Here is a 21,032-nt window from a genome sequence, read left to right as displayed (position 1 = left end):
GTCCAGTCGTGTCCGACTCTGGAGTTGCGGCGCTCATCTCACTCTATAGGCCGAGGGAGCCGGCGTTTGTCCGCAGACAGCATTCGGGTCGTGTGGCCAGCATGACAAAGCTGCTTCTGGCGAACCAGAGCAGCACACGGAAACGCCGTTTACCTTCCCGCCGGAGCAGTCCCTATTTATCTACTTGCATTTTGATGTGCTTTCGAACTGCTAGGTGGGCAGGAGCTGGGACCGAGCAACGGGAGCTCACCCCATTGCAGGGATTCGAACCGCCGACCTTCTGATCAGCAAGCCCTAGACTCTGTGGTTTAACCCACAGTGCCATGCAAAATGTCTGAAGAGGGCTAAATTGCAAAATTGGCCAGTGTGGCTTTGGACTGCATTAATAGAGCATCTCCTTTGTGTGTAGACTCTCCCAGGTTCAATCCCTGGCATCTCACAGGTAGGTCTGAAACCCTGGGGAGCCACTGCCTGCCTGCCAGTGTAGACAACACTGAGAGAGATGGAACAGTGGACCTTGACTCCGTATGCAGCTGCTTCCGATGTTCTTTAAGTGACAGGAAGCAAGAGTTCTGCTAGTGAGACTTCATCTAGAATGCCGTGTCCAGTTTAAGACGCCTGGGGATGCGGGGAAATTGAGCTTCAGACTTCCCATATGCAAGGCTCTTTGATTATGGTGGGAAAAACACTGGCTGGCAGCTGCTCTCGTGTTTTTTTGTTTTGCCCAGCGCTACCCGCAGAAGTCTGGGATTGAACCGGAGACCCCTGGCCAAAAGGGTCATTTTTGCTTTTCTTACGACCTCTCTGGACATAGAAGCGCACTCTCGCTGAGGCTGGATGCCATGAGCTATGCAAAGTTAGACGGCGCGCCCGGAAAGCCGAGCTGCGAGGGTTAAAGCAGCTGTGCGTCACGGGGAGAAGGAACCGGTTGCCGCGCCCTGGGCTGAGGCCAGCTCACCTGGGACAGGTGAGAAGAGGCTGCTGGCTCGCTTGCTGGGAGAGGGAAGGGCCGGGCCGGGCCGGGCCGTCGAGGATGGCGCTGTGTCCGACCGTGCCGCCGTCGTGGCGCTACGGGTTGCTGCTGGGCGCCTACGGGCTCTTCCTGCTGGTGGGCGCCGCCGTCTTCGCTGGCCTGGAGAGGCCTCCCGAGCGAGCCCTGCTGGCCGCCCTGCGCGACGCCCGCGCCCGCCTGCTGGCCGAGCACCGTGCATGCCTGTCGGAGGAGAGGCTGGCCGGCCTCCTGGAGCGCCTCCTCGACGCCGGCAACTACGGCGTCTCCGGCCTGGGCAACGTCTCCGGAGACGAGAACTGGGAATTCACCTCGGCTCTCTTCTTCACCGCCAGCGTCCTCACCACCACAGGTAGGTAGGTCGTCGAGCTCAGCCCGGGCATCCCTTTCCTTTTGGAGCGGCGCGCTCAGCCCGGGCATCCCTTTCCTTTTGGAGCGGCGCAGGCAGGAAACCAACCGGGAGAGACTCCGGCTGCCCTAGGCTGCCCGAACAGCAAGGATGGAGGAACCGTCCTGACTGCCCAGCTGTTGGGAGGGGAGCCACTGTGGTGCAGCTGTTACAGGGTCGACTAGGACCTGCGAGACCAGGGTTCAAATCAGCACTTGGCCATGAAGCTCGCTGGGTGACCGTGGGCCAGTCACTGCCTCTCGGTCTAACCTACCTTGCATGGTGGCTGCATGGAGGAGGAGAACCATATGCACCCCCCTGAGCTCATTGGAGGGAAAGATGGGACAAAAAGGCAAAATGAATAATGATGATGCTACAGGAGAGCCACCTGCCCCGTGCCTGGCAGTGGCTGGCTAAAGTCCCCTGCAAACAAAGGTCTTTTTTTGCTCTCGCTTGCTCCCTGATCCTTTGAGCTGGCGATGTTGGGGATTGAACCTGCGGCTTTCTGTGTATGCCATGCCAGGCACTCTGCTCATTGAGGTTCCTTCTGCATGGCAAGCTTTGCACAGAGAAACAAAACAGCCCTTTTATTTATTTACCTAATGGCATTTTAAAGGCAGGTTGGCCATTTATGAAGTAGGTTGTTGTAGTCTTACAACACCTTACAATGTCACACAAGCAAAAAAACAAAAACAAAACAAAACACATTTATATATTGCCAGGACTTTGGAATCAGTATAAACATAACGTGGATATAAAATGTGCCAGCATTAAAACTGAAGAGCAGAAATAAAAATGCCCGTAAAAACCAAGACCATAAATAAAAACAGCTGCGTGGAGAAGGGTTGCCTCCACTGGATAGCTCAGCTGGCTAGAGCATAGTGTTGATAACGCCACAGTTGTGGGTTCAATTCCTGTATGGGACAGCAGCACATTCCTTCATTGCAGGTGGTTGGAACTTCCTAGCGGAATGAGCTGTCTGACAGTGGAACAGTCTGCCTTGGGAGATGGGGGCTCTCCTTTGCTGGAGGTGCTTAAACAGAGGCTCCCAGGCCAAGATGTTGCCTTGGGAGGTGGTGGCCTCAGTGTTTCAGCTGAGGCTCTCGTTGCAAGTTTCATGCCCTGAGCAAGGGGTTGGGCCTTGATGACTTTCAGGATCCCTTCCCCTTTTAAAAACTCTTTGGGTTAGAATCATAGAGTTGGAAGAGACCCTGGGGTTGTAATGTTAGTTATTCTTAGAGCAGACCCACTGAACACACTGGAATTACTAGCTTAGGCACCTACATATCAATGGGTTTACTCTGAGGATGCGGCCTAACCTTGGATGCGGTCTTCTGACTTTGGATATAGGGTTTGGGAAACCTCTGCTTGGGGGATTAATTTTTGTCTCCCTCAAGCAGAGATAAGCAGGAGTGAGCCCACCATTGTGACAACTCAAATGGAATAGAGTAACAGAATCATAGAACTGCATACCCTCCAACATTTCTCTGATGAAAATAGGGACGTCCCATTCCATAATTATAATTTTTACTATTTATAACCCACACATCTTACTGGGTTGCCCCAGCCACCCTGGGCGGGTGCCAACATATTAAAAAAAAACATAATAAAACATTTAACATTAAAAAAAACACTTCCCTATACAGGGCTGCTTTCAGACGGCTCAGGGGTCGGATAGCTCCAAACCCTCCAACATTTATCCAATGAAAATAGGGACATCCTAAGGAAAAGCGAGACATTCCAGGATCAAACCAGGGTGGCTTCTCTAATTCAGGGACGTCCCTGGAAAATAGGGACACTTGGAGGGTCTGGAATTGTAGAGTTGCAAGGGACCCTGAGGATCATCTAGTCCAGGCATCCCCAAACTGTGGCCCTCCAGATGTTTTGGCCTACAACTCCTATGATCCCTAGCTAACAGGACCAGTGGTCGGGGAAGATGGGGATTGTAGTCCAAAACATCTGGGCCGCAGGTTTGACATGCCTGTCTATCGCTACTACAAGCCGAATAAAGAGCGTGAAATTCACTCTCGACTCCGAGTATATTTCAGCAGGTCTGCTCGCTCTATCTTCTGTGAGGAAGCCCTTCAGATGTTTGAAGATGGCTATCATGCCTTCATCTTCTCTTCTGCAGACTAAACATAACTAGTTCTATTCCACACAATAATTTGTTTCCAGACCCCCTCACTTGCCTGGCTGCCCTCCTCTGGATGTGCTCCAGTTTGTCAACACCCTTCACAAAATGTGGTGCCCAGAACCGCACTCGCGACGCAGCCTGACCCGGCACAGAAGAGGGTGCCACAGTTTCTCCTTGTGATCCTGCCTGACCATGTGTATCTAGGAACACTGCCTGAGTCCAACTCTTAAAGGCAGTGTGCCATCAGGTCGTCATGGGCTAATAGTCATGAAAAGCCTTTATTATCCTAGAGGGCAAGTTAGATTCTCAGTGTCAGGAGGCTAAAGCAGAACAATAGCACACTGCATTACAGTTCCACAAAACAAATAGAATGGAGGTTGCTATTTCCTAGCTAATACCCATTTCATCTTCTTTTTCAAACTGGATACATCCATGGATGAGCTTTGTTCGGACATGTTATTCCGCCTTTCCAGAAAACATGAGCAAATATGTTCTTTGCAAATTATGAGCGGAGTTCCCAAAAACGTCATAGAAACGGTGGCCTGGGGTGGCTCCTTAATCACATGCAGAGGTCGGGGAATAGCATTTTTCCTGTGCCATAATGCAACTTCTTCTGCAAGTGCTGATCCTTAGAGAGCCAAAAACTCCTATCGCACTCCTACAAAAGGATGGGAATTATGGTGCAAATGCAGAGAGGGGAGAAAGGGCAACGTGCCCATTCGACCCAGTGTTGCCTACTCTGACTGGCAGCAGCTGTCCCGGCTGTCAGGTCCCAATACAGGCCTTTCCCCATCGCTGCCTCCCTGCTCCTTTGAACAAGGTCAAAACTCCTGCATGCAAAGTGGGACCGCTGTCACCTAAGTCACAGCCCTCCTGAATGACGCTAAACATCAGAAGAAGGTGGTGGTGGTGTTTTGGGGTGACGAATGGTGCTTGTTCCTCCATGTTTTATACCTGCAGCCGAGGATCAGCTGGGCAAAACCAAAAGCAGAAAAAGCCCCACCCTTGTAAGACTACAGACGCGAAGATAACACGACCTGGATCAGTTGCCCTTTAACATACTGTGGAATAGTTCTGCACACACAATCAGAATGATTAATATCTGAGACGTGGCCTGCCCTGGATGAAATTGCTCTGTCCAGGAATGATTAAATCTGCAGTTTGGGGTCCACCTGCACTGTCAATGGAGGCTCAATGGCCTTGGTGGCTAGAGTGCTTTTTTTCAGCTCTGGCCGCTTCGCCAGAGGGACATCCCAAATTTACAGAAGCCATCCTGGTTTTCTGATTTAATCCCGGAATGCCCCACTTTTTCCTTAGGACATCCCTATTTTCATTGGAGAAATGTCAGAGGATATGGCATTATGCGACTCCTGAGCCAAGGAAATAAGAAACTTTACAACCTTTAGAAGACATCTGAAGGCAGCCCTATAGAGCATAGGGAAGTTTTTCAATGTTTAATGTTTTGTTATGTTTTTTATATATGTTGGAAACAGCCCAGAGTAGATGGGGCAACTCAGTCAGATGGCTGGGGTTTAAATAATCAAATTATGATGGTGATGATGGAATAGGACGTCCCTATTTTCAATGGGAAAATGTTGGAGGGTATGAAAGACAACTCGGAAACTTCAACTGGTCCAAAAATTAGCAGCCAGATTACTGGCTGGTGTCCTCTTCAGATCTCAGATAGCCCCTGATTTAAAACAGCTGCATTGGTTGCCAGTTTATTTCCAGGCCTCACTCAAGGTGCTCACACTAGTGTTTTAAGGCTCTACTCCTCAGCTCCCAAGTGATCCACCTCCTTCCCTACAGATCCCTTTTGATTGATCTACTGCCCTCAGAAACTTGGTGGGGTGGCAGCCTGGGAGAGGGCCTTCTCTGGGGCAGCCCCTAAGTTGTGGAACTCCCTCCCCACAGAGTTAGGGTTGCCGCATTTCAAAAAGTGAAAATCCGATCATAAAACTGTTGAGCTTTTTCTTTTATTTTTTTGAAAAATCTCAACAACAACAAATGAAGCTATTTTAAGTAAATTAAGACAAAATCTACACTTCCAACATGGGAAGTCCTGGACATTTATGCGATTTCCGCCTGGACACTGTCTCCAACAGCCAGATCCTGGCTATGTCTGGGAGATTCTGGACATATAGCAACCCTATCACAATATTTAAAAACAGTTAAAAAACCAAAATTAAACAATAAGGTGAAGGGACCCAGGTGGCGCTGTGGTTAAACCACTGAGCCTAGGGCTTGCTGATCAGAAGGTCGGCGGTTCGAATCCCTGTGACGAGGTGAGCTCCCGTTGCTTGGTCCCAGCTCCTGCCAACCTAGCAGTTCGAAAGCACATCAAAATGCAAGTAGATAAATAGGAACCGCTACAGCGGGAAGGTAAACGGCGTTTCCATGTGCTGCTCTGGTTTGCCAGAAGCGGCTTTGTCATGCTGGCCACATGACCTGGAAGCTGTCTTCGGACAAACGCCGGCTCCCTCGGCCAATAATGCGAGATGAGCGCGCAACCCCAGAGTCGGTCACGACTGGACCTAATGGTCAGGGGTCCCTTTACCTTTACCTTACCTCGGTTTATGAACACAATTGGTTCCGGAAGTCTGTTCATAAACTGAAGCGTTCATAAACTGAAGCGAACTTTCCCATTGAAAGTAATGGAAAGTGGATTAATCCATTCCAGACAGTCCGCGGAGTAACCGTTCATAAACTGAAGCGAACTTTTCCATTGAAAGTAATGGAAAGTGGATTAATCCGTTCCAGACGGGTCCGTGAAGTACTTAAACTGAAGCGTTCATAAACTGAAACATGGGTGTAATTGGTTCCGGAAGTCTGTTCATAAACTGAAGCGTTCATAAACTGAAGCGAACTTTCCCATTAAAAGTAATGGAAAGTGAATTAATCCGTTCCAGATGGGTCCGCGGTGTTCATAAACCGAAAATTCATAAACCGAGGTGTTCATAAACCGAGGTTCCACTGTATTAATGTTGTGTTTTAATTGTTGTAGCATGCCCTGGGGCTCTAGAGTGAAGGGCAGGTTATAAATTATTGTATAAACAAATAAATAAACAAATAAATAAATAAATAAATAAATAAATAAATAAATAAATGGCAGGAGATGCACAATTGTCTCTCTAGCCTGTCAGCACATTGCACAGACAGACTGTTATTATGCCAGTTCATTCTTCCAGAATAAAAAAGCTCAAAAACACCAACACCCTGGAGTTAATCCAGATCACCCTATCTGGAAAATTCACCATACCGACACGCCTAGACTAGTGCTCAAATTACAGAGGAGGCCAGAGCGGCCCATCCCATTTTGCAGAAGACTTTTTTTTTTTAATTCTTTTTATTACATTTTCCATACATACATACAACATACATACATTTTCCATACATTCAGCAACCAAAATCGGAAAGGAACATACACCCCCAAACATGCGATACAGCTAGGAACGGATGTGAGTTTTTACAAATATACAAATATAAAAATTCCAAAATATGTCTTGTTATTTTTGAATGAACTGAAAATTGTTACAAATTCATCCGCTTCGTTGCGTGGTTTATTTCAGTTCCTTTTCCCATTTATAATCAGTCCTCTTCTGTTTCACCTGTGTTCGACTTCCACCTCTCTATCTTTTGGTCTTATTCTTCCTTTTAGTCGGTTTTGCGCTTTTTAACATTATTCCCGTCTTAAATTACCTTGCGATTTAAACATAAATTTCTGACTAAGGTTACTCAAACTTGTTGCATTTTGTAATAAGAACCAGCTGGCGTCTTAAGTTTTATCATACTCCTTTAAATATTTTGTAAATTTAATCCATTCCTTTTGGAACTTTTGTTCCTTCTGATCTCTTATTCTCCCCGTTAGCCTAGCCAGCTGCATGTATTCTAACATTTTATCTCTCCAGTCCTCTATAGTCGGTAGTTCAGTTGATCTCCACCTCTTGGCCAGAATAACTCTCGCGGCAGTGGTGGCATACATGAAAAGTTTTTGATCCTCTTTTTTTATATTCCTACTCAATATACCTAGTAACATCTCCTCAGGTTTTTTGGGGAAGGTGTATCTTAATAGTCTTTTCAATTCATTATATATTTGCTCCCAATAAACTTTGACCTTATCACAGAGCCACCATAAATGGTAATAGTCTCCCTCTTTAGTAGACCACTTCCAACAATTTCTATTTTTGTTTTTATTAATTTTGGCTAATTTGACGGGCGTTAAATGCCATCTAAACATCATTTTCATGATGTTTTCCTTCAGAAGAGTGCAGGCCGTAAATTTAATCTGGTTTTTCCATAGATTTTGCCATTGGTCAATGTTTATGTTATGGCCTAGATCTATTGCCCATTTAATCATGCACTCTTTAGTGATTTCGTCCTTTGTATTCCAATCCAAAAGGAGGTCGTACATTTTTGTTAACAGTTTATTCTTACCTTCCACAATTTCTAATTGAAATTTAGATTTAGTAGTCTCGAATCCGTGATTTTTATTGTCATTTTTGAACAGGTCTTGAATCTGGTAATACTGGAGCCATCCTATACCCTTTTCTTTCAGTTGTTCGTATGGCTTAATCTTCCAACCCTCTTTTGATTCAACAAGAATGTCCTCATACCTTAACCAATTCTGCTCCATGTTTGTTCTTTTTATTGTCAAAATTTCTGTTGGTGACAGCCACCTTGGAGTTTTTCTTTCTAATAAGTTTTTATTTCTGGTCCAAACTTCGTATAGTGGTTTCCTAATCACATGGGATAGGAAACCTCTCTGCGATTTAACTTTATCCTGCCACAAATAGCTATGCCAGGTGAATCTGTTATTAAATCCTTCTAGATCCAGAAGGTCAGGGTCTTTTAATGAAATCCACTCTCTTAGCCATATCATGCAGGAGGCCTCGTAATATAGTTTGAGGTCTGGCAACGCAAAGCCACCCCTCTCCTTCTTATCAGTTAGTATCTTGAACCTAATCCGTGGTGTTTTCCTCTGCCATATATATCTTGAGATTTCCTTCCTCCACTCCTCAAATATACCGACACCCTTTATTACTGGTATCATTTGAAACAGGAATAGCAGTCTAGGAAGTATGTTCATTTTCACTGCGGCTATCCTCCCCCACAGTGACAGATATAGTGTTTTCCATGTTTCGATGTCTTTTTTTATATCGTTCCAGGTTTTAATGTAGTTGTCATTATATAAGTTTATATTCCTTTCAGACAGCCAAATTCCAAGATATTTTACCCTCTTTACCGCTTCGATCCCGTACTTCTCTTGCAGTTCTTCCCTCTCCCTTTTTGTCATATTTTTAATAATCATTTTGGTTTTTTTCTTATTTAGCCTAAATCCTGCTAGGGTTCCAAATTTATTCATTTCTTTCATTAACTCGTCTATGCTGGTTTCAGGATCTTCTAATGTTAAGACTAGGTCGTCGGCGAAGGCCTTCTGTTTATACTCCTTGCGACCAACCTGTATCCCTTTTATCTCTTTATTTTTCCTGATTTTATCTAGAAGGACTTCCAAAACCAAGATAAATAGTAGGGGTGATAAGGGGCACCCCTGCCTTGTTCCTTTAGAAATATTTAGCTCTTCTGATAAGTTGTTGTTTATTATTAGTTTGGCCCTTTGCCTTGTATAAATTGCCTCAATACATCTTCTAAATCTTTGACCCATACCTTTCTTTTCTATTAATCTTTTCATGAATTCCCATGATATGTTGTCGAACGCCTTTTCGGCGTCGACAAAAATCAAAACTGCTTTTTTATCTATTATCCACTCCAGCAATTCGATGATATCAACCACATTTCTTACGTTATTTCTCATCTGGCGTCCTGGCAAAAAACCTGCCTGGTCGTTATGTATTATTTCCGATAGAACTTTTTTGAGCCTAGTTCCCATAATGTCTGCAAATAATTTGTAATCTAAGTTCAACAGGGAAATAGGTCTGTAATTTTTTACGTCCAGCAGGTCTGAATTTTCTTTCGGGATTAGGGTAATGAAAGCTTCCTCCCACGACTTCGGAATCTGTCCTCCCTCCAGAATATAGTTCATTAATCTCGTTAATATCGGTATGATTTGTTCTTGTAGTTCCTTGTAGTACTTGGCCGTCAGCCCATCTGGGCCTGGTGCCTTTCCCATTTTCATTTTTCTAATTCCCTCCTGTACCTCCTCTGTTGTAACTTGGGCATTTAGTATGTTGACCTGTTCTTCATTTATTTTCCCCACTCCACAATTTTCTAAGAATTTTTCTATTTCCTCTCCTTCTTCCCTCCCTTTCTGATAAAGTTCCTTGTAAAATTTTTGGAATACAGTTCTTATATCCTTTGGGTTTCTTATCATTTTGTTATCTCTTTCGATCTGGTTTATATGGTTTTGTTTTTGCCTTTTTTTAAGTTGCCAGGCTAAAAGCTTACCACACTTATTTGCATGTTCAAAGTTCTTTTGTTTTAGCCATCTTAATTTCCACTCTACGTCCAAGGCAACCAACGTTGAATATTCTGCTTTTAGCATATTTATTTTTTGTCCCAATCCCTTGTCTGTCGGGTTCTTTCCAAGCTGTTTTTCACTCTCCGCCAGATCTTTCATTATTTGTCCTATCTTCTTTTCCCTCTCCTTCTTTTTAATACTGTTCTGTTTTATTAGGAAACCCCTCATAAACGCTTTCCCCGCATCCCAAATCCAATTCAGTTCTGAGCCCCCTTTTAGATTTAATTCCAAATACTCCTTAAATGTTTTTCGGGCCTTATCCACAATTTCCTGATCAAAAAATAATCCCTCATTCATTTTCCAACGATAACAGGAGGGATATTCTTCCCGCAATTCTAAATATGTCGAGTTGTGGTCCGAGAGGGTCCTTGGTGAAATATCTGTTTTACATATTTTAGGTCCCAACTCCCTTGATACCCATATGTAGTCTATCCTTCCAGAGCTCTGATTGGGCTCTGAGAAGAATGTGTAGTGCTTAGAGGTGGGGTTTTTATATCTCCAGCTATCTATTAGGTCTAGCCTTTCTATCATGTTGAAGAAGGACTTCGGTAACCTGCTGTCCGTATTAATTTTCCTCGCCCCTGTTCTATCCATTAGTGGATTGACCACCCCATTAAAGTCTCCCATTAAAAGCATTTTTTCCTCTATAAACTCCATTAATCTTTTCTCCAGTTTTTTGTAAAAGGAGGCTTTCCTCTGGTTTGGTGCATATAAGCCTACTACCAGTAGTTTTTCACCTTGCACCATAATTCGGACTGCAATTACCCTGCCCTCCTCATCTTTGAAAACCAATTCCGGTTTAAATTTTTCTTTAATATAAAAAACCACACCTCTTTTCTTTTCATCACTTAGGGTAGCAAATTCTTGGCCTAATTTTTTGTTCACCAGGATCCTTTCGTGTTTTTTCGTAATGTGAGTTTCCTGTAAACAAATCAAATCTAATTTTTCTTTTGTTAATACATATTCAAATTTGTTTCTCTTACTTTTGCTATTTAATCCATTCACGTTCCAAGATTTAATTTTCAATGCCATAGTTTATATCTCAGTTAAATACCTTTTATTTGTTTTTATGGAAATACAATAAACCCAAATCCTTTATGTACGTTCCTCCTTATCAATATCTATATCTGAATTTTCACCTTCTCCTTCATCGTTACTTTTCTCTCCCCCCTCTTCTGGTGACTCCTCCTCTTTCTCCTCCCCTCCTACCGCTCCCTCTTCTTCATATTTTTCCATTCCTAAAATCTGCCCATACCTTCTACCAAATTTGTCAATGTCGCCTTGGTTTTTGAACGTGAATCTCATACCCTTGAAATGGAAAGTTATTCCATCCGGAATTTCCCATCTGAAACCTATATCATTTTTTCTTAATACCTTAATAAATTCCCGGAATTTTTCCCTTTTGCGTAACACTCTTGTGGGCACTTCTTTAAATATGACTATTTCCTTCCCGTCAATTACGAACTTGTTTGAATAACTTAGTTTTAGAATTTCGTTTCTTATGTACATAGAATTAAAAATAACTAAACAATCCCCAGGTACCTTTTTTGCCCTTGGTTTTATCGGTTTCATCTTAATTCTAAACGCATTCATAATTGCGGTTTCGATCTCTCCTTTATCTATGCCCATCCACTTTGCTAGCTCCACCGAGAGTTTCTCTTTAATATTCTCTCCCTGTTCTTCCGGCAGGCCCCTAAATTTCAGATTTTGTTGTCTTTGTCGGAATTCCATCAGGGCCATATTATCCAGCATTTCCTCTTTCTCCTTCTTTAATTTATCTCCTCTCTTAAACTTTCAGTTTCTTTTTTAACGTCTTTCACGTCTCTCTGCACCTTTTTGGCACCCTCTTCCAGGCCCTTAGTTTTCCCAGCCACCTCTTTAATTTCTTGAGATAGCTCCCCCACCACCTTCTCAAATTTTTGATCAATTGAATTCTGTATGTCTACTAATTTTTTTTCAATATTTTGCTCACTTTGTCTAATTTCTTTTTTGATCTCACTTAGGAGTCCTTCCCAGTCTTTACCATCCTCCTGTCTGGAGGGGCGTCTATCTGAAGGGGTTGCTATCGATTTCGTACCTCTTTTTTTCCCCATTTTCTTGTTTCCAATTAATCCCCTCTTTTATATCTCTCACTCCTATCCTTCCCAAGTTGTTTTCCTAAGGGGGAAACACAGAAACACTACTCTAGAACCCTTTCCGTTTCTCCCCCCTTTAATTAGTCCAGGAAACAATCGTTGTTTATCCAACAAAGCCCCTTAGAGGTGTAAGTCCGTTTTCCCCCTATCTGCTCCCAGTAAGTACCTTTAATATTTTAAACGAGTTAAATGTCTCTCTTTTGGCGGGGGGCCTTTTCTCCAACAGTAGATAGTTCTTTGTTGTGGGGAAAGACACACAATCTCTCCTCTTAAATGTTCCCAGTCGTCCTCTTTCGCAGCACGGTGTTTAAAGTTCAGGCGTCCTCTGTTTGACTCTGAGGAAAATGAGTCGAAGCGAGGTGTGGGTCCCAAGGTACCCAGTTAAGTTCATAAGAAACAATTTAGTGATTGGGCAGTCTATACGGACCGGAGTGAGTTGTTAGGTAACGTTGCACTTAGTTCAAAGTCTTACCAATAGCTTGGTTTCTCATTTTTAAGTCCGTACCTCTAAGCGTTTCTCCCCCTCCGATCTACAGGATGGGAGCGGCTGAGGCGGAAATCACTCCAGTGGGGGTTTCCCGTTGTTACTTTGTTGTTTTTTAGCAAGTTAGACTTTACGAAATTCAACTTAAACTGGCCAAGGGAAATAACTTTGTAAACTTGAATTAAATTTAAGTGTTTTAATCTAACACGCACCTAGTTGTTTCGCTGGCTTCCAGTCCGCGGAGAGGGTAGCTATATTTCTTCGTTGTTATTTTCCGCTCCAAACCCCGAGGCTTTTAAAGACGAATCTGCCTGTGAGTTTCTAAGAATAGATTTACTTTCTCTTCCCCCCGCCTTTCTCTGGGGGGAGGAGATTTCTACAGTCACTCTTTTCACAGGGCTGGTATTACGTTCCTCCTCGGCCGGTAAGTAAATTGTCCGCCGGTTGCCAATTCTAGTCGGCGTTTTCTTGCAACCTTTAGTCGAGCGCCATTTTAACTCCAAGCAGATAGAGCTGTCCTTGAAAGTAAGTTTAACCCCCTCTGGAGCCCGGCAAACTCCTTCTTCTATCTCTTCATTCAAGACATTAAAATGCCTGCCAGGGCTGCAGATAAATATCCCTGGAGGCAGGCTGCTTATCACGGGAGCCTGAGGCTGCGTGAGACGCGGTTGGCGATGCTTCCCCCCTCGCGTCCACCGCTCAATCCCCTCCTGAGACCACTATTTGGGTCCCGAAAGAGGGGAGAGTGGTTTAAGGACGCCGCTGGGTAGCCTATTTCTCCAAGGTAACTCCCCTTGGATCTCGGGTCTGTTAAGCCCTACAGAACCCGGTAAATTCCCCCGTCTCAGCCGAAGCGACGCAGAGCAGTCACTTCGCGCTCCCTTCCGTGTCCGCAGCTCGCCGGAAGACTTTTTAGAATGATTTTATTATAACCAGAAGAAGCACTTGGTGTGATGGTCTCTAGCACACCATGCATTTAAAACACCCTTATACCCAGAGATGTAGTTCCCCGGGGGGTGGGGTGGGTCAGTGGTTGGGGAGGGTCAAAGGCACATTACTATTTCTGCAGCAGGGACCCTCCCTCCAGGACCCTAGAGCAGGCATCCCCAAACTTCGGCCCTCCAGATGTTTTGGACTACAATTCCCATCTTCCCCAACCACTGGTCCTGTTAGCTAGGGATCATGGGAGTTGTAGGCCAAAACATCTGGAGGGCCGCAGTTTGGGGGTGCCTGCCCTAGAGCCACCAAAACAGTGCGAAAGGGGAGCTCTTTAGCCACTAAGAAGATGCACTCCCATTCATTGTGCTGACTGGAGCCCCTCAAAGTGAAAGGCGGATGAATCAGCCACTGAAGATTGGCTCCTAGGGTCACTCTGGAGGAGGCGCATAGGAAGAACATGAAGGTTGCCTTGTGTTCTATGTGTTCCCAAGCTAAGCATTTAGGAATACTGAAAATGCAGGGGGCTTTTGTTTCAAGAGGCTGGCGTGCAAATTCTGTTATGTACAACGAGGAAAACACAATGCGAGTCAATCTGACATGGGCAGGTGTCCCGCCCCAGAATAAATAAAATAAATAAATAAAAACACTTAACTAAAAGTAGAAACTATAGAAAGATTTTGACAGGTTTTTCTGAGCACTTGGGTTCAGAAGAAACAACTTGTTGAGACATTTCATTCCAAATCTGCTAGGCAGAGGATGGGGACAGGTGGGTGTCCTGCCCCCCCCCAGCATCAATCCTGGCTGCACCCATGCACTCCGAAAGCAGATATCGGTACGCTCCAAATCATTTGCACCAAACATAGCATATCTAGCTGAAAGGCAACACCTGGAGCTCTATCCTCCAGTCGTCAGAGTTCAAAGAAACATTCCCACCAGGAAAAAAAACACCCAAGGAACTTGCAAAATAGCAGGGTAGTATAGCCTAGCAGATGGGTCTGGCCTGTGTGAAGGCAGGCCACATAACGGAGACTCATGCAGCGGCGCCTGTTCCTCTCGCCCACAGGTTATGGACACACGGTCCCTCTCTCGGCTTTGGGCAAAATATTCTGCATCCTTTACTCGCTGCTGGGCATCCCCATGACCCTGTTGCTCCTGGCCGGCCTGCTCCAGCACCTTCTGCCCCTCCTCAGCCACCGTCCCGTCCGGTACATCCAAACACGCTGGGGTTTCCCGCTGGCCCGCGTGGCCCTTGTCCATGCCATGGGGCTGGGGCTGGCAACCCTGGGGCTCTTCATCCTCATCCCCGCCATCTGCTTCTGGGCCCTGGAGGGCAGCTGGAACTTCCTGGAGTCGGTGTATTTCTGCTTCATCTCCCTCAGCACCATCGGCCTGGGCGACTACGTGCCGCGAGGGAGCTCACAGCCGCCTCTGCACGAGCTCTACGAGCTTAGCATCACTTGTAAGTCACTAGGCGGCGCTGCTGCACATTAATTATTATTAATGCGTAATTATAAGATCACTGTTATCTTCTTAGTTACGGAATCTTAGAAGGGGGCATGGCTGTGCCTACCGTGAAGGGACCCTGCATATCTGAATTTGCCATTGCACTATTGGTTGGGAATGAAGTCTTAAGGTTAAAGGTTCAGGCTTCAAGGAAAACTTCCTTCCAAGTCTCTCTCTCTCTCTCTCTCTCTCTCTCTCTCTCTCTCTCTCTCTCTCTCTCTCTCTCTCGGAATTTAAACTAGCCAGAAGCTGTTCAAATCCCCACTTAGCTAATGGGCTCGACCAAGCAGATGGGCTCAGATTCCCACTTAGTTTTTAAAATGGGGACTATTGACCTTCCGCAGTGTTTGAAACAGAAGTGGAAGCAACTTTCACAATGCACTTTTTGCTGCGGATGCGAGCTAGAACATTGTTGTTGTTATTGTTGTTGCGCTCTTCATTCATAAGAGTTCAAGACTGTTCACTGAATCAAATGCAGGATAAAAATAAGTAAATAAGTAAATCAAAACAGCAAAACAAAAACCTCCGCCTTCCCGCAGACACATTTAGAAGGGTATAAAATATTAATCAGCCAAAGGCCTGGTTGAAGAGGAACGCTTTTGCCCGGTTCCTAAAAATATATAACAAAGGCGCCAGTTGATCCTATATGCAATGTTGTCTCTGCCCCAAATGGTCACAATCTGGATTAAGACCTCCATAGCAAACGTAGGGGAGACATGGCCATGGGAAAAGTAGTAAAGAGGTTGGGTAGGTGAGGCATGGGTGGGAGGTCAAAGGGAGAAATGAAAGAGGAAGCAAGGTACAAAATATTGTCAAATGGGGGAACTGAAACAATGAGGACTAGTGACTTGGTTTCCGGTGGAAAGGGCCTATAAAGGGGGGCATTGTGATTAGGAAATGCTACGACCATGCCCAAGATCAGGTGGGGAGATTTTTTAAAAAAATAATGCTGCCCCTCCCTCACTGACCTTTATTTTCACCCCCACACCGCCACACCAGGCTATCTCCTCGTTGGCTTATTGGCCATGCTTGTGACTCTTGAGACGGCCTATCAGCTACAGGAAGTCCGGGTTTTTGTGCATTTCTTCGCTCCTGCCAGTGACCCACCCCAGGACGACGATGACCGTCTGGAGATCTTGGCCAGAGACCAGCTTGCCTTGACCACAGTGTCTGGTTCCACTTCCCAAGATGTGCCTATGGAAAGAGATGCCACTTGACATCTCCTGGGGGGAGCCAACCCTCCCCCAGTCACTGTTGGTTTTAACTGGTGTCTCTGTTGATGGATGTCTTTATTTGCGTTCTTGCTGTTTTATTGTATTTTATTATATTTGTATTATTGTTGTTGTTAACTGCCCTGAGCGCCATTTGGCGGAAAGGCAGGGTGCAAATTTAATTGATGTAAAATTAGAAACTGCACTGTCAGCTCCCCTTGCCAATGTCCAGCCTCCAGTTTGCACCCTAGAGAGGAAGATTACATGTGATGGAGAAGCATGCAGAGAGGAAGCAAAGACTTTGCAGGGCATGGAGAAGTCGTAAGTAGGAAGCCCATCTTTTCTCTCGGGATGAAAAGGAAAGAGCTGAACCCTTTCCTCAAATGCAGCACTTTGTGATTCTGTGGGATGCCTCCATTCAAGTATGGTTGATCTATGTCCGATTGCTCTTCTAAAATGGCGAATCCAGGAAGCAGTGCAAATTTGACACCACCTCCTAGAAGACTCACATGGAACTCTCCTTCATTCTTTCTCGGTCCACATTCACAACATAAGTAAAAAGCACTACGATGCCACTTTAAATTAGAGTTATGGCTTCCCCCAAAGCATTATGGGAGCTGTAGTTTATTAAGGGTGAAGAGAGGAGACCCGCGTTCCCCTCACAGAGCTGCAATTCCCAGAGTGGTTTATCAGTCGACCCCTCTTCCCAGGAATGATGAGAACTGTAGTTCTGGGAGGGGAAACTCTCAGCATCTTTAACAAACTACAGCTCCCATGATTCTTTGGGGGAAGTCGCAGCTTTTAAAGTGGTATCTTACTGCTTTTAAGTATATGGTGTGAATGTGGTCACACACACGCAGCACATTAGGACCTGAGAGAGGCAGTAGCCATGAAAATCCCTCAACATGCGTAGCTATTAGGCTGCCCCACACATAGTAATTTTTAAAAAGCTTCCATTCCATACCTACAATGAAGGAAAGCTGTGGTTTGGATGGGGAGGCCCTGTATGCTCCTCCCAGTCAATTTCTAGGTGTTTCCCACTCTGGGTATGTTTAGCCTGGAAAAGAGGGGACTGAGAGGAGATATGAGAGCCATCTTCAAATATCTCAAAGGCTGCCGCATGCAAGAGGGAGCAAGCTTGTTTTCTCCTGCTCTGGAGGGTAGGACCCGAACCAATGGCTTCAAGTTGCAAGAAAGGAGATTCTGACTAAACACCAGGGAGACGTTTCTGACAGTAAGAGCTGTTCCGACAGTGGAGCGGTCTCCCTCGGCAGGTGGTGGACTCTCCTTCCCTGGAGGTTTTTAAGCAGAGGTTGGATGGCCACCTGTCATGGATGCTTTAGCGGAGATTCCGGCATTGCAGGGGGTTGGACTAGAGGACCCTGCCAACGATTCTGTCATTATGCTGTCCTTTCACTAACAGAGGCAGGGCGTATTGTGGAGACTGCTGTTGTGCTCAGGCCCTGCTTGTGGGCTTCCCGGAGACAGAAGGCTGGCCACTGGAAGAACAGGGTGCTAGACTGGATGGGCCTTTGGTGCGATACACCAGGCATCTTCTTTTTACGTCCCCTACTTTCTGGTGGTCTGCATCACAGACAAGAACCATTTTCAAGGGCCACACTCCCATCGTTGCAGCCTTCTGGGGGCCACATGCCAGAGGTGGCGCAGGGCCAGAAGCAAAAACAAACCAAGCAACGAATGCAAATTTTACCTTTGTACGGCAGGTGAGTTTCTACATCAGGCATCCCCAAACTTTGGCCCTCCAGATGTTTTGGACTACAATTCCCATCATCCCTGACCACTGGGTCCTGTTAGCTAGGGATCATGGGAGTTGTAGGCCAAAACCTCTGGAGGGCAGCCTGTTCTACATTCACTCGTGTATCCACCAACCAGGAAAGCACAAGGTGTTAGCAGAGTTTGAGAGCATATTCCAGTCTAGCAAAACACTAGGGTGAAAACCACAGCTGAGCAGAGGATATGTAGCCTGGGCAGATTCCAAAGGGCCAAACATAGAGGCCCCGAGGGCTGCATTTGGTCCCGGGGCTTCAGGTACCTGAACAAAGCCAGTGCAATTACGTTTATCTGGCTGTCTAAAGGGTAATTATTCCGGCTGTACGAGTAAGTCAAGGCACTTTATGTATCATTGTCAGCAACACTGGTACTTAAAATATAAGAATATATTTTTCCTGTTTTTCAAATTATTTTTACCCCACCCTGGGGTCCTTTGGGAGGAAGGGTGGGCAAACTAAATAAATGAGTGGTGATTTTGGAAACCACCCAGAGAATGTTGGGTTTGGGGCAGCACAGAAAGGCAGTTACCATAAATAAATAGTCTGTGTGACTCTTTCAGAGGAGGGCAGTTCCCTTGTAGCAATCAGTGAGGGTCACAATCCACTGGCAAGGGAGGAGGAGGGTTAGAGTAACATACTTATTTCTGTTATTTGAACAGCTTACACAAGTCAATTAGCACAAAGATGAGATTAGACAAGGAGTGGACAAAAGCAGGCTGATTGTAACAAGCCAGGAGCGAAAAATAGAGGTGGTACAGGCCACTTCCTAGAAGTCTTTGCTCCTGCCTAGTCAAGGGACAAGGGCTGTTTCTCAACCCAGCACCTGCATGCCAGAAATAACCCTCCAGCCATCTCTATTGCCCCTTGTCTTCTTTCCCATATTCTCTGATTCCTGCTTATTTATGTACCCAATTCCCTTTATATCCAGTCTTTCCTCCCAACCTAACTCTGTGAGGTAGGTTACGCTAAAACATGCCAACCTTTTTAGTCCAGTGGGCACGTTTGGAGTAAGGGCCCCCTCTGTTCACTTCTCCTCCCCCTCCCCCTACAGAGTAAGTGCATACCAACAAACTTAACTTTCCCCAAAAGATCTGTGTTAAAGCCCTGAAAAACTTGCCAAAGTTCAGAAGGAAGTGGGAAAGAGCCCCACTTCCTCCTTCAGCTCTATGTACTTTTCGAGGGAGAAAAAGGTAACCGGCCTCATGCCCTCATGTCCAAGGGGGCACTAAGTGGGGGGGGTATGCTCAGAGGCTTTGTGAGTACCACAAGAGGACCTCGAAAGTGTCACATATTTTGGTGACCCCCCTGGGCTAAAATGTGCTGAATGGCTCAAGGTTATAGAGTAAGCTCCACAACTGACTAGGGATTTGAACCATAGTTCCCCAGACCTTTGTGCAATACCGCCATACAGTACCTTTAGGCCAGGCATCCCCAAACTGCGGCCTTCCAGATGTTTTGGCCTACAACTCCCATGATCCCTAGCTAACAGGACCGGTGGTCAGGGATGATGGGAATTGTAGTCCAAAACATCTGGAGGGCCGAAGTTTGGGGATGCCTGCTTTAGGCCTTCATTCTGATAAGCCCTAGGCCTTCCTGCTTACTTTGTTCTAATAGCATACAGCATTTCCTGTTCTTTTGATACCCCTGCCAAGCTCTCAGTTGCCACACGGAAGGGGGGACTGTTCACCAACATTCTATAGCTATACCTCACAGCAAGTGTTCAAAGACTTTCTGTGACAGAAGGGCAGCTCAGCCAATGGCCATGAAGCAGCAGGCGATTTCCAGCATGTAGAGCGAACACACCACAAACAACCTTCCTCACGCACCTTGTGTCTTTTGATATATTTATTTCAAACTCTGGTACAAATTTAGTGCAAATAACCAGGGAGAGACTGGGCTGAGGGGGAGGTGCAAAACTGGGGGGGGGGGCGGCAGAGGGAAGTTGGCCACTGTCACATCTGGCTGTAGGAGTATTCAAGGCACTTTGTGGCTTTTGTACCATCGACCAACAACAAACATTGATCATTAAAAAATAATAATAATAGAGCCAAAGAAACTTTGTAAAAACGGCAGAGGTGGGGAGGAGGCACCCGTTTTCAAACCCCAAAGAGCAGCTCACATGCATGTGCGCACACACAAAAATCACACACACACACACACACATAAATAAATATCGTTCCTAAAATTTGGAGAGTGTGAATTTGAAAAGCTGGTTTCTTCCCTCTCCAGGTAAAGCAGGGTACATGGGCACTGCCCTTTAAAAGTGGCATCTTCTCTGGGGAGGGCATGGGCATAGGGTAAGAGAAAGAAAGAAGAGTTTGGATGATCTCCCTTGCCCCAGTGGGGGAAAACAAGCAAACACACACACACACACACACACACACACACACACACACCTCTTTGGTATGAGCAGTCAAGCAGCTGCCCCCCCCCCCCGAAGACTGTGGGCAATGACGTGCTCTAGCAAGGCTGTGGCATGGCAGGTGAGGCCCTCCCAATGGCTAGTGGGGATTTAGGGCTGGGGGTTGCCTTTGGAGTGGCAGAAGTGCTCTCGTGTGCTGTGCCTCCTGCCATCCCATGTATGGGGGAGTGTGGGGAGAAGAGGCAAGTTGCGCCGGCCCATCTCAGCTGACACGGCACTTCTCCTTGCGGCTGAGCTTGTGGCGTCTCTGCTGCAGTCCACGTTCTAACCGGGCATCCTCTTCCAGGGCTCTAAAGTGGTGTTGGAGGGGGGGGGCAGGTGGAAATGGGGAAGAACAACAACGAAAAACAGCATTAGTGGGTAGAAAGTAGAGCCACATCACCGACAACAACTGGTTGAGTTGTTGTCGTCGTCCCCCTCCCGCGCTCCGTAAGTACTTATCAAGAGCCCTGCTGGCCAATGGCCCATCTAGTCTAGCATCCTGTTATCACAGTGGCCAATCAGATGCCACAAATGGGAAACCGACAGGCTGGACCTGAGTG

The 21,032-nt window shown here is 45.9% G+C and overlaps 2 protein-coding genes across 5 annotated transcripts in view; one reads left to right on the top strand and one right to left on the bottom strand.

Annotated features, from left to right (window-relative positions):
* Positions 1–928: 928 nt before the first annotated feature.
* KCNK7 (potassium two pore domain channel subfamily K member 7) lies at positions 929–16,641 on the top strand. The gene is made up of 3 exons (XM_035098829.3): positions 929–1,361; positions 14,628–15,023; positions 16,067–16,641. The coding sequence occupies exons 1-3, from the start codon at positions 1,034–1,036 to the stop codon at positions 16,282–16,284; spliced, it is 942 nt and encodes a 313-aa protein (XP_034954720.3). The 5' UTR covers positions 929–1,033; the 3' UTR covers positions 16,285–16,641.
* A 3,257-nt stretch (positions 16,642–19,898) lies between these two features.
* The window catches only part of EHBP1L1 (EH domain binding protein 1 like 1), a 44,206-nt gene continuing 43,072 nt past the window's right edge, over positions 19,899–21,032 (bottom strand). For all 4 annotated transcript variants that reach the window (XM_088659842.1, XM_088659844.1, XM_088659843.1 and 1 more), the window contains one exon: positions 19,899–20,780. In XM_088659842.1, the coding sequence (XP_088515968.1) occupies positions 20,693–20,780 (88 nt within the window). In that variant the 3' untranslated portion in view covers positions 19,899–20,692. The remainder of the gene's footprint in view (positions 20,781–21,032) is intronic.

This window comes from Zootoca vivipara, chromosome 16 (assembly GCF_965207765.1).
Source record: "Zootoca vivipara chromosome 16, rZooViv2.hap1.1, whole genome shotgun sequence".
NCBI classification, from domain to species: domain Eukaryota; kingdom Metazoa; phylum Chordata; class Lepidosauria; order Squamata; family Lacertidae; genus Zootoca; species Zootoca vivipara.
The sequence above is the reverse complement of the archived record's forward strand: the minus strand, read 5'-3'. Positions and strand labels throughout refer to the sequence as shown.